Source organism: Lipotes vexillifer, unplaced genomic scaffold (genome assembly GCF_000442215.2).
Source record: "Lipotes vexillifer unplaced genomic scaffold, Lipotes_vexillifer_v1.1 scaffold37, whole genome shotgun sequence".
NCBI lineage: Eukaryota > Metazoa > Chordata > Mammalia > Artiodactyla > Lipotidae > Lipotes > Lipotes vexillifer.
The window spans coordinates 3142818-3155217 of NW_006791811.1; the positions used below are offsets into that span (position 1 = coordinate 3142818).

Here is a 12400-nt window from a genome sequence, read left to right on the forward strand (position 1 = left end):
GATTGAAAACTGGTTAGGAACAGAGAATTTTAATTGGCTTATTTTAAACTGAGATGACTCAAGAATGGCAAACAAAAATTTCCTGCATGCAGTAGCACCATTCAATTTAGACTGAACTGCCCAATGATTAATTAATTTGGGGCAGAGCCCACTGGTAAATTACCATAGATGCACATCTGTCAAAGGAATTTGTCACAAATTGTCAAACCTTCCTTACGTGAATGGCACAAATCCAGGGAAGTGGCCACTCAGTAGGTGGCCCCTTGTTCTTTTAATGAGCCAAATAACACAAACTCCAGGCTAAAAAAAAGGAGCAGAGTTCACATAACTAGTCAACCCTGGGAGTCACAGGACCCTATACTAACTTTTGGAGAGGATGTTAAATTAAGAACAAATCATGGAAACTGACAGCAGAAAAATAATGACAGCTGACATCTACTAAGAGTTTACTATGTGCTGGGCTTTATTCTAAGCACTGTATCTATACTATCTTATCTAACCTCCGCAAAAATCCCATGAATCCAATACAATCTCCATCTTACACATGAAGAGACAGAGATTATCTAGTTTGTTCTACAGATGAAGTCTAGAGAAGTTAAGCAAGACTTACCCATAGTCAAAAAGCCAAACGCTCTGGAGAGGGAGAACCCAAAAAACATCTTTTGACCCCAGTCCAGTGCTCCAAACCCTTGTGAGAGGGTGGCATGAATTCATTTTACAAGGTTCCTTGGGTACAGAAAAGATATAAAACCATTCCAGGAAGGGAAAACTTTTCATCCTTTCTAAAGTGATGGCCACCAGGCTAAAGGGGTCAGCAGGTGTCATCTGGTCTAGCAGAAGTGGTGACACAGCTGCTTTTCTTCTCACATTCTCTCTCAGACAAGCATAGGCCTGGGGCGCTGGAAAAGGATATCCAGACACCTGAGGAATTGTGCATCACTTTTCTGTAGCTTCTGTGTCATACCAAGGAGGGCAAATTAAGAGGAAGCTTTTTTTTTTCTTTTCTTTTTAATAAATTTATTTATTTATTTATTTTATTTATTTATTTTTGGCTGCATTGGGTCTTCACTGTGGCACGCGGGCTTTTCGTTGTGGTGGCTTCTCTTGTTGCAGAGCATGGGCTCTAGGCATGCAGGCTTCAGTAGTTGTGGCTCACGGGCTCTAGAGCGCAGGCTCAATAGTTGTGGTGCACGAGCTTAGTTGCTCTGTGGCACGTGGGATCTTCCCGGACCAGGGATCGAACCCATGTCCCCTGCATTGGCGGTGGATTCTTAACCACTGCATCACCAGGGAAGTCCAAGAGGAAGCTTCCTGAGGAGTAGTAGTTAAATTAAAACTTCATCCTAACATGGCAGAGAGGACAAATTTGGAGAGGAGGCAAAGTGACAGAAACAATTAAGAGCAGAAGATTCAAAGGGGATGGTGGATTGGAAAGACACCTAACAAACTGAAAATCGAGACATCTCTGAGGAGCTCTCTTGGTTGAAGGTGGTGGTAGAGGGTTATTTCAGCTTTATCTGTATTCTACAAAATTTTCTCCATGACAGCGTTCTCATGTATTTATGTTTAATTTGCTATTAAAATGAAGTAAATATTTTTGAAAGGAGAAAAAGAGACAAAGGAAAAGTGAGGACAGTGCCTAGACTTGTACAGCTATTGGGTAGCTTTTCACCTGGTACCTGAGACTTCCAATGTGGGTCATTGAAAGGCTGTTAAGGTCAGTGTATCTGTCCAAGAAGCAGACAGTCCCAGCCCCAGTGACCAGGGCTACTTTCTCTTCCCTGCACCTGGGGCTATAGGTTTGCCTTTGGGAGGGGGTTAAGAGGTCCCACAGGCCTCTGTGTACATTTGGCTTTATCACCTAAGATTGTCTGAGTGTCTCCAGTGACCACTGAGCTAGCCAGAAGAATCTACTAATCCCTTCTTATCCACCTATAGATTCATTGAATCGATGCATTAACAGGCAAGTTTAAAAGAAAGAAAAGAAAAGGAATAAAGGAAATAGGGCAATTTATTGGCTGTCACAGACAGAACTGGCACAAACAACCTGCCCCATGTCCAGCACAAGACACTCTCCTTAAGATCCTAGCAGGCTCCCCTAGCCATGGATATGGCTGAAGATAGAGACCATCACTGACCTTGGACAAAGACTTGACCTCGCTGGACCTCTGCCAAGGCTCATTTCCAGGGGAGGCCCAAGAGGTCAGTGTGGGTCCCAGAGCACGATCAGGAACAATATGCCAGTCTCAGCAGGCCTTCCTGGAGACCTGGACTCCGCTCCTTTTAGCGTCCTCCATCTTTCCTTTTCACTCATTGCCCCACCCAACCCACACTCACATTACTGTCTGTCAGAGAAATATCTACACTTAATCAAACCCCTCCCACAAGTCTATTACATCAAAGCTCAGACTTCAGTGCTCATTGGATTATTTATTCCTAAAACCTACTCTAAGAAATAAGGGTCTAATATTATTGGCCCAACTGTCTCACATTGCTTAGGGACACAAAGTTTAAGTAAGGCTTGAATTTGAAACATTTCGTGGCCACTAAATTGTCTCCAAGCTATTTACTTAAATTGTTTAGGGTCTTCTAAAATTAAATAATCTCAAATCCTTATTCTCAATACATTCAGTAAAGTCCTCATTTTATCTTTTCACAAGGAAAGCTATCATAGGGATTCTTATTAAATAGGTATTCTCCATATGACAGGTGACTTTCTATTTGGATTGTAGATAGAACTGAAAGAAGGAGTGAGTAGGCGTGAGGGCCTCTAGACTGGGCAGAAAACATGACAATGCTTTTGTAGTTTAAACAATTGTTCACTCTTACCCTTAGTGGTCAAGAATCCAGTTATTGTTGAGTAAGTTGGGCCATACAGCATATGAATGTAAAGAGAGCCAACGTTCACTGTGGAGTAGATCACACGATGACAAGCTTCAAAAATGTCTTGCAGAACAGTAACAACGATGGTGGGCTATAGCAGAAAGAACTGAAGCTAAAAATCTGGGTTTATATGGAACCTAATAGGTTGTCATTTGGGAAAGTTTGAGCGCTCTCAATGTAGGCTCTAAAACTTGGATCCCAATCCCTGTAGCATGTAAATTCTTGGAAGACAGGAATCTTATCTGATGGGTTCACTGTTGTCTCCAGTTCTGGCACATAAAAGATAATCTACAAACATCTGTTGAAAGGCTGAATGAGTAATCACAGCTTTTCCACTGATTAGCCATGGAAACTTGGGATAGATCCTTCAGTGCTCTGAGGCTTAGTCTTCTCACAGGTAAATGAGAATATTCTATTTAAATGGTGCTCTAGGGATGAAGTGACAATGTGTGAAATTCTGAACCATGGTAGGTGTTCAATAGTTTAGAAAGAGGTGGTAGGAACTTGGTTGTTAATTATTTTCCTAACTCCTAGTTCATTTGTGAAGTTGCCTCTTGCCTTGCTGGTTGTTTGTCTAAAAGTTGAAGATAATCTTCACCCTCAAAAGACCCAAACCACCCTGAAACCTTTTGGGGAAGGGTTTTTAAAGGCAAGGTGAGGAAGAGGGTTGAAAGGTGCCTGATCGGCTTGTGGACATTCTTCTGATTGGTTGGTAGTGCGGTAACCGGGTGGTATTTCGGGAATCAACATCATCAACTTTCTGGTTCCAACTAGTCTGGGATCTATGTGCTTGCGGTCAGCGTGCGTGCGGTAAAGGTTAATTTCTTCCACCCGGTGGGGGTTTCAGTATCTGCAAATCAGCTCAAGGGTATAGCTCAGGATATTACCTATAATCCCCAAGGAGGAACTAAAGGTCCTTGACTTTGTTTTATGGCTAAACTATGATGATCTTCTCTTGCTTGACTATTTTCCTTTGTTTCTGCATTGTCTCACTTCACTGATTAAATTTGCTCTTTGGAACTCAGGGAGGCTAAAGCTTTTTTACAAACAAGAGGGAGAGGACACGGGGTGTGTTGTGGTTAGGAGGGGAGTCTGTTCCCAGGAAGGCCTCGCAGGGTTCTGCTTGGTTCCAGTAGGACTGAGTAGCTGAAATTTAAATTTTTAATTAACTTCAGTTGAAATAGCCACATGTGGCTAGTGGCAACTATATTGAACAGCACAGATGTAGGATATTTTTATCATCACAAAACATTCTATTGCACAGGGCTAGTATGGATGGTTCTTAAAGCCATTATATCTGATGAGTTCATCTACAGAATGGATGTAGATAAAAAGAAGAACAGGCCAAGGACTGAGCCCTGGACAACAATACCATTTAGAAGTCTAGGAATAAAGAGGGAGTAAGATAATAAGAGGCAGTGGCCGTTGGGTTCAAGTGATCATAGTGTCATGAGAACAAGAGAAGAAAAAGTTTTAAGAAAAAGGATAGTATTCCAATGGATACAGAATTGTCCATTAGCCTTAGGGAGACACAGATTTTGGGGAAACCCATAAAAAGATACTTCAGAGGCACGGTGAGGGACAAAAACCCACTTAAGTTGGATTGAGGCGAAAAGGATGGTGAGTAGTGAAGTGAGTGTAGACAAGTTTTCAGAAGAGTTCTACCATGAAGGGAAACAAAACAATAATTCAATTAGAAGATGAGCAAAAGATATGATGAGACATTTCACCTAAAAGGATAACAGATGTCAGATAATTAAATTATGTGTCCAACGTCATTAACCATTAAAGAAATGTAAAATAAAGCCACAGTAAGATATCACTACACCTTTCAGAATGGCTAAAGTAAAAAATAATGGCAACATCAAATGATGAGGGTGCAGAAAAACTAAATCACTCATACATTCCTGGTAAGAATGTAAAAATGGCAGTTTCTTAAAAACCAAATGTGCAAATACCATATGACCCAACAACTGCACTCATGGACATTTATTCCAGAAAAAGAAGACTTAATTCCAGAAAAAGAAGACTTACACAGAAAGGTTTTTCTTTATTTACATGAATATTTATGGCAGCTTTATTTGTAATAACCCAAAACTGGAAAGGACTGAGATGTCCTTCAAAGGTTAATGATTAAACAGGTTGTGATACATCCATTCCATGGAACAATACTAAGCAATAAAAGCAAACAACTGATACATGCAACTTAGATGCACCTTGAAGGAATTATACTGAGTGAAAAATACCAACCTCAAAGGTAGCATGCTGTGATGATTTATTTGATGTCTCAACTTGGGGCCACAGTACCCAGACATTCGGTTAAACATTATGCTGAATATTTCTCTGAGGGTTTTGGATGAGATTTATATTTAAATCAGTGGACTTTATAAAGACGCAGACAGAGAGAATGGCCTTGAGGACACGAAGGGGGAAGGGTAAGCTGGGACGAAGTGAGAGTGTGGCATGGACATATATACACTACCAAATGTAAAATAGATAGCTAGTGGGAAGCAGCCGCATAGCACAGGGAGATCAGCTAGGTGCTTTGTGACCACCTAGAGGGGTGGGATAGGGAGGATGGGAGGGAGATGCAAGAAGGTGGTGCTATGGGGATATATGTACATGTATAGCTGATTCACTTTGTTATACAGCAGAAACTAACACACCATTGTAAAGCAATTATACTCCAATAAAGATGTTAAAAAATAAAAAAATAAAATGAAAAAGGAGGTAATCAGAATGTGACTTGAAGGGTTTACAAAGTGAACCCTAAAAAAACAACCACACAGAGCTGTTTCACGCAGCCCAGAGGGGATCTCTGGGTGATTCTGGACACTGGCGGACCTCATTGAGGGGCCCCCATCCGGACAACAAAGCGAGAAAAGCCTGACTTTATCCCACAGCCAGGGAAACACGAAGACGCCTTCATGCAATCGCACCCGCAGCTCCTCGGGTGGGCGCTAAGGCAAACTCTCCTGAGAGGCCGAAATGCATTATCAGTTCTCCGGAGGCTAAATCCCAATGCAATCACTGTAACAATTCCTCCACCCTACAGCCGGAGATAAAGTTTCAGCCATCCCTAAGATGTGCAGAGATTACTTATTTCTGAGTAAGAGAACAGGAGAGGTCTGGGCTAAACCAGAGGAAACTGGTCTAAGTGGCTTAAGGTCCAGCGTCCCGGTTAAGCGAGTGGCAGGGCGTGTTTCCAATGAAGAAAACAGCTCCCTTGCGCGCTGTGCGCACAGCTCCAACCCGGCAGGAGAAGTTAAAGGCTCCCCGGCCCCACGCAGCACTCAAGGCCATCTCTTAAAAGGAAGATTCAAAAAACACAGGTTGGTAAACAGAGGGAACTATCATTTTTGACAGCCGCATAAAGACTTTCTGGCAGAATTTCCTGTCACTGGAAAATGATTGCTAAGGAATCGTCTCCTGATTAAATACGCTCAGACAATTGGTCGTGCGCATCACCAGCTGAAACTGGAGCAGAAAGCCAGGAGCCGGCTGTGCAATAACGGCAGCGCGGCTACCTGGGGTCTTTAAATTCTGATTTCAAAACTGCTCCCCAAAGCTTGACTCTGCAAGGGAGAGTGCCTTATGTTATGATTCAATGGGTTAATCCATGTAAAGCGCTGAGAGCAGCACCTGGCACTAAACAAGAACTCAATAAAGATTAACTATCTTTGTTAGTAATATTCATCCATGCCTTTCCACTAAGAAATTACTGTATTGCTGTTTATAGTTACTTTTCTCTCTCCTTATGCATTATGAGCTCCAAAGTGTCATATTTATATCATGCATCTCAGAGCCTGGGACTGTGCTGGGCTCAATAAAAGTCTGTGATTTGAATTGAATGATACTCACTTGCATTACCTTGCAGAAGTGATACAGATGAAAAGAGTGGGGAAGTCAAAGACAAATGAAATCTGAGCCTCCTTTACCTCCTCATTCAGTTTCCTCATAACACCCCTCATTTATGGAGCTGTTCGTTACATCTTCCCTGCTGGACACTGGTTCCAGCTGAGCCTCAGTGGAACCAGTAACACGGTTTGCTAGGCACAGTTCAAGCTCAACCAATTTTGATGTCACCTGCCCCCCTCCCCCAGCACCCCGAGACTGGACATGGTGGAGGATGTGCAGATGGGCACAAGCCCAAGCCCTGGGAGATTTACTTGAGAGCTCCACTACTGCCTCCTTCAGGTGCCTCTTGACATACACCGAACCAGTAACTATAACAGCAAAAACAAGAGCAACCAACATTTGCTGAGCATCTATTTATTCACCATCCTAAACACTTTCATATATTACCACATTTAACCCAACCGATAAACTAAATGTATATTCTGTTATTTTCATTCTATCAGGTGCAAAAACTGAGACACAGAAAAGTCACAATGAGCCACTTGTTTAAGGTCACAACACCAGTAAAATGGTGAGATTCAAACCCAAGTTCCTGACTCTCCAAACGCATTCAGGTAACCACTCAAGCCTACAGTGACCTCTGGCCACACAGTCCAGCTCCGAAGCGCAAAGCACCACAGCACTGTTTCTCTGCAGGGCAGCCAGTGCATGTGCCTCCCACGCACCTGTCTTTCTTTTCCCCACAGCATAGCATGGCAGCCCAGCTTCTCTCATTTTCGACAAAAGACCCCAAAGATTTCTTTTTTCACCTGCCCCTGGTTACTGCCCCATTTAGAACGTGCCTTAAAACATGACCGCCTCTGGTTTCTAACTTACGCCTAAGGGACCTGCTCCCATTTTCTTTCCTGGTGGAACAGAGCCATTGAAGCCACAAGTCACAGAGGCAAAGCATTTATTGATTGGATTTCCATCAATATTCACCCTCTGCCCAGGATTAGACTTGGCCTCATGCCTTCTTTGCTTTGCTCCTCCTACTCTAATGTATAACTAGTCTCAGGAAGCTGGAGGAGGACAGTCAGGGACTGGCCACTGTATCTGCCACACTCACTACAGGACCGGGAATTAAGAGGAGGACTCCAACCCACAAAATGACAGAAGATAAGGTACAGTCGTATTATGTCCATTTGAGGACATGAATAGGGAAATCTGTTGAAGTGAGTGAGCATATTGAGGATTTGGGGGATGTTGTGTGTAGCTATCACAGATCAAAGTTACTTCTCTTGGCCGACTGATAGTTTGGCTGCTAAAAAAATCATATTTTTTATTCAGTAATTGGGACTTTAAGGATATTTGCTCTCGTTTCTGACTAGTCTGTGTAATGTTTTCTCGAGTGGTACTACATAACCATATTATGGAAGGAATGTGCAAAAAAAGGCATATTAACCCAAATCTAACTAATCGTGAAACTGATCTGAAATCTTCAAAAATATCAATATTCGAAAAACAAGGGGTAGAAGGCCTGTTTTAGATTAAAGGAGACTAAGGAGAACTGGTGACCAAATGCAACAAGTGATCTTAGATGGTGGAAGGAAGAGGAAAACAGCTCTAAGGGACAATATGGGGATAGTGAGAAATTTTGAAAATGGTATATTAGATAATGTTTTATAACTATTACATTCTTGGATATGATAATGGTATTGTAATTATGCAGGAGAATGTCTTTGCTCTTAGTGAGCTGAAGTATTTAGGAGTGAAGTGACACAGGTATCTGCTACTTATTTTGAAATGATTCAGCCAAAACAACACACACACACACACACACACACACACACGGAGAGTTAAACAAATGTGGTAAAGGTTAACCATTGGTGAACACAGGTGAAGGTTATGGAGTGTTCACTGCGCTACCCTTTCAACTTCTCTGTAGATATACTTTTCAAAATAAAAACTTGAAAATAAAAAGGGTATAGTGCTGTAGCTGTCTTCTAAGTATCCCCCAACCAAATGCACCCACCTCTGCACACTATCATACAAGTGGGTAAATGCATGTTAGAGTAGGACCTCTAAGTTCTGATCTGGTGTAACTTACTCTGCTGAGCCATCTTTCATGTCAGTAAGTGACAAGGCTAGGAGCACAGGCTTTGCAGTCAGAGGCCTGGATTTGGAGTGTGCTGATACTACTTACCTGCTGTGATACTGGGGTTAGGTTATTTAACTGGCCTATCCACTAATTGAGATTTTAAGGATATTTTCTCTGTTTTCTGACTAGTCTGTGTGATTTTCTTGAGTGCTTTTCTCTATTGCAACAAATTAAGAACACATTGGAATATAACATAAGGATATAGTATGGGATATACAGGGATTATAATAGTTCTCTACTGTATGGGTGTAATTAAATGAGATAATATTAGAGAAACTCAGATGACAGACATTTTAATGTCAATAGTTATGTATTTATATAATGTGTATTTAAGGAATAACTAGGATTTCATGATTTTCTATAACAGCCCAGGATACAGCTAAAGTAGTTAAAACTTTAAAAATAGTATACAGACAAATATTAAGTTAATAACTATACAGATGGTATGTAGATCTGGCAAAAATTATGAAGGTAGTGTTCAAACAACTGAAGCTTGGTAGATATTGCAAAAAGAAAGGTGCTTAACCACAGTGCCTGGCACATAGCCTATGATCAAGTTTCATATAGAACTATCATTAAATTCCCTTAGGGGCCTTTAGAAATTGTGTTGTAGCACTTCTCTTGAGAATTAAGTAATTGCCTAAAAAGGGAACCCAGAAAGAATGAGAACTGATGTAAAGCACAATGTTATAGCTTTGTAAAACCACCCAGACTTTGAAAGAAGTGAACTAAGCATGAGACTGAGGGTTAGGAGACCTGGGTTCTCACTCTGGATATACCCAGTAATGCACTGTATAATTCAAAAGACTTGGACTCAGATTCTTCAACTGAGGAAGGAAGAGATTAGCCTAGAATCCATTGCTCTCAAAGGTCCCTTTCAGCTTGAAAATTCTATGGCTTGAGAAGCTCCTGGACTTTTCCAAGGTTGGGTGCAAGATCGCCTTTGGCTTGGTGTACATAGTATTTTGTAGAGGAAAGAGTACAAGCTCTGCTCCCTACCTAGTCAATCAATAGATGCTGAAAATCTGCCTTTTTGTTTAGCAGTGGGAGTTTAAGATGAACTCTGGTTTCCAATACAAGAGTATCTGTTGTTCATCAGCTCTATGTGTTGGGCATACCACTTCATCTCTGAGCCCTGGTTTCCTCACCTGTAAAATGGGGATAATTTCATGGACTTTGCAGTAGTGTTGTGAAGATTATTGGTGATTTCTAAAAACTTGACAGGTGGTTGTTTGGCAAGAGTGATAAATGAGATGATAATGATGTGATTAAAGATCAGTTGGTGTTTAGCCCTTTCACTATTTATAGGAAGACCACAGTATGTATCTTGTTCAGCCTTTATAACAATTCTATGCATTAACTATTATTATACCCATTTGCGGGGTAAAGAAACTGAGATTTGGGGATGTTAAGGGCCTAGCTGGGACTCTTCCAGGTTTTCTGACTCCCAAGCCTACTTGTTTTTCCTAATAGACTCCATCTGGTTTCTAAGCCACAAAAGAAACACCACATTTGTTTTTTGTTGTTGTTTGTTTGGTATTTTTTTGCGGTACGTGGGCCTCTCACTGTTGCGGCCTCTCCCGTTGCGGAGCACAGGCTCCAGACGCGCAGGCTCAGCGGCCATGGCTCACGGGCCCAGCCGCTCCGCGGCATGTGGGATCCTCCCGGACCGGGGCACAAACCCGCGTCCCCTGCGTCGGCAGGCGGACTCTCAACCACTGCGCCACCAGGGAAGCCCCACATTTGTTTTATGTTAATTCAGCCACTTGCCCATTCTACTCTTCTACATTTATCCAGCAGCATATTTTTTTTTTTCCTGTTGTGGCCTCTCACATTTGCGGAGCACAGGCTCCGGACGCGCAGGCTCAGCGGCCATGGCTCACGGGCCCAGCCGCTCCGCGGCATGTGGGATCCTCCCGAAACGGGGCACGAACCCGCGTCTCCTGCATCGGCAGGCGGACTCTCAAGCACTGCGCCACCAGGGAAGCCCCAGCAGCATATTTTTAATTGGATATAGAACATAGTTCCTTTAACTTAAAATTATTAAGCCCCAAATGAAGACAGTCTTTCTAAAAGTGCAGGCTTAATACCTTGTTGCCTATGAAAAAGTTGAGAGCTGCCACTTGGTGGATATATGGCCTTTAGATGGGTTCATTACCCTTTCCATATCATTACCTTTTCCCATAGGTAAAATGGTATAATAATTTCCACCTACAAGGTTGTTGAGAGAACAGGCAAACCATTTAGAACACAGAGCCTGGACAAGATTAAGTTCCTCTCTAAGTTCTCACTGTTTTCACTATAGCTCCTATGTACCTATCCTTGAGTCAGCCTCTTGGATATTAGATTGAATGAATGGAGGTTAATGGGCCAATTCAAACTTAGTTGTTTAGTAGTTTTCAGAAATGTTCCCTCTCATAAACAAAACTTTCTTTGACCAAGTCTAACCACAAAGAAGGTTAGCTACAAATGTTATCTCTTTTTATTTCACAATGGAAAAAGAAATGATGGGAAGCAAAGAGCCAGTTCAAAATGGAGTTCAGAGAGGGAAATCAAACCTGAAAATAAGAGGTACAAAACAAAAACGAAAAAGAAAATGCAATCAAACAGTTCCAGAGACTTTGATATTTGGTATGATCACTTTGGTTGGGAATTCAAGTGGCCCGATTAAAATAAATGAGATTGCTCCTTATCTGACCAACTGGGTGAAATTTCTATCTCAAGGAGTTAAAGTGGGGAACTTCAGGCCATGGGTGGCAGTACCAGAGCCAACGCTGAAAAAGAAGCCAGGGAGACCAGAGGACAAAGACTTTAAGAACACCCTAAGATTTCTAAATGTTTAAAACCCCTCTTATCTCCTTCACAGTGGCTTTTTTGTTATCCCTATAATGTGAGAAAGTGATCTTAGGGGCAGCTCCACTATTTCTATAGTAATGACTTAGAACAATTTAATTGGAAGGTAATGGGACAGGAGTTCCAGAGATCTTCTCTGTTTGAAAATTAACTTACATTTTTGTCAAAGCAATGAAGGAACAGCTAACACTGTTGTGACTGAGACTGTCATTTGGAGTGGAAGAGGAAGGCTGATGGAGATTATAGGGGACCAGATCTGCTGCAGCCACCACCTTCATCCCCAACTTCCATTTCTGTAACACTGCTGCTCACCATTGCTCACCAGTTGGACTCAAAATAAGAAGAAAGGAACCATATGCTTGTCTGGTGGGGACAGGAAGAGAGAGCCAGCAGAGAGCGGAAGCCCAGGGATGGAGTGGGAGGGGCAGTCACTAAGACACCAAGTGCTGGGAGACTCCGCCACGGAAGAAAAGGAGATGCAGGGATGAAACTGGGCAAGTATGTCGTAGCCCTGGGCTTGGTGTTGGGTAGGACCTGAGGTTCTTCTTCAGCTGAGCTACAGATGAGCAGTTGAGTAGCCTTTGTTTGCCCTTTTTGATTTTCATCAGAAACCTTACAAAAGTTTTTTGGGGTTTTTTTTTTTTTTTTTTTTTTTTTTTTTTTTTG

At 42.0% G+C, this 12400-nt stretch overlaps 1 protein-coding gene across 2 annotated transcripts in view; it reads left to right on the forward strand.

Moving 5' to 3' along the window:
- Positions 1–7831: 7831 nt before the first annotated feature.
- The window catches only part of SLC2A2 (solute carrier family 2 member 2), a 30704-nt gene continuing 26135 nt past the window's right edge, over positions 7832–12400 (forward strand). Inside the window, exon 1 of one of the 2 annotated variants that reach the window (XM_007464725.1) lies at positions 7832–7904. Coding sequence is in view for 1 of the 2 variants with exons in the window: in XM_007464724.1 (XP_007464786.1) it covers positions 7890–7904 (15 nt within the window). In the remaining variant the exon portion in view is untranslated. The remainder of the gene's footprint in view (positions 7905–12400) is intronic. The other variant, XM_007464724.1, reaches the window with a different exon arrangement.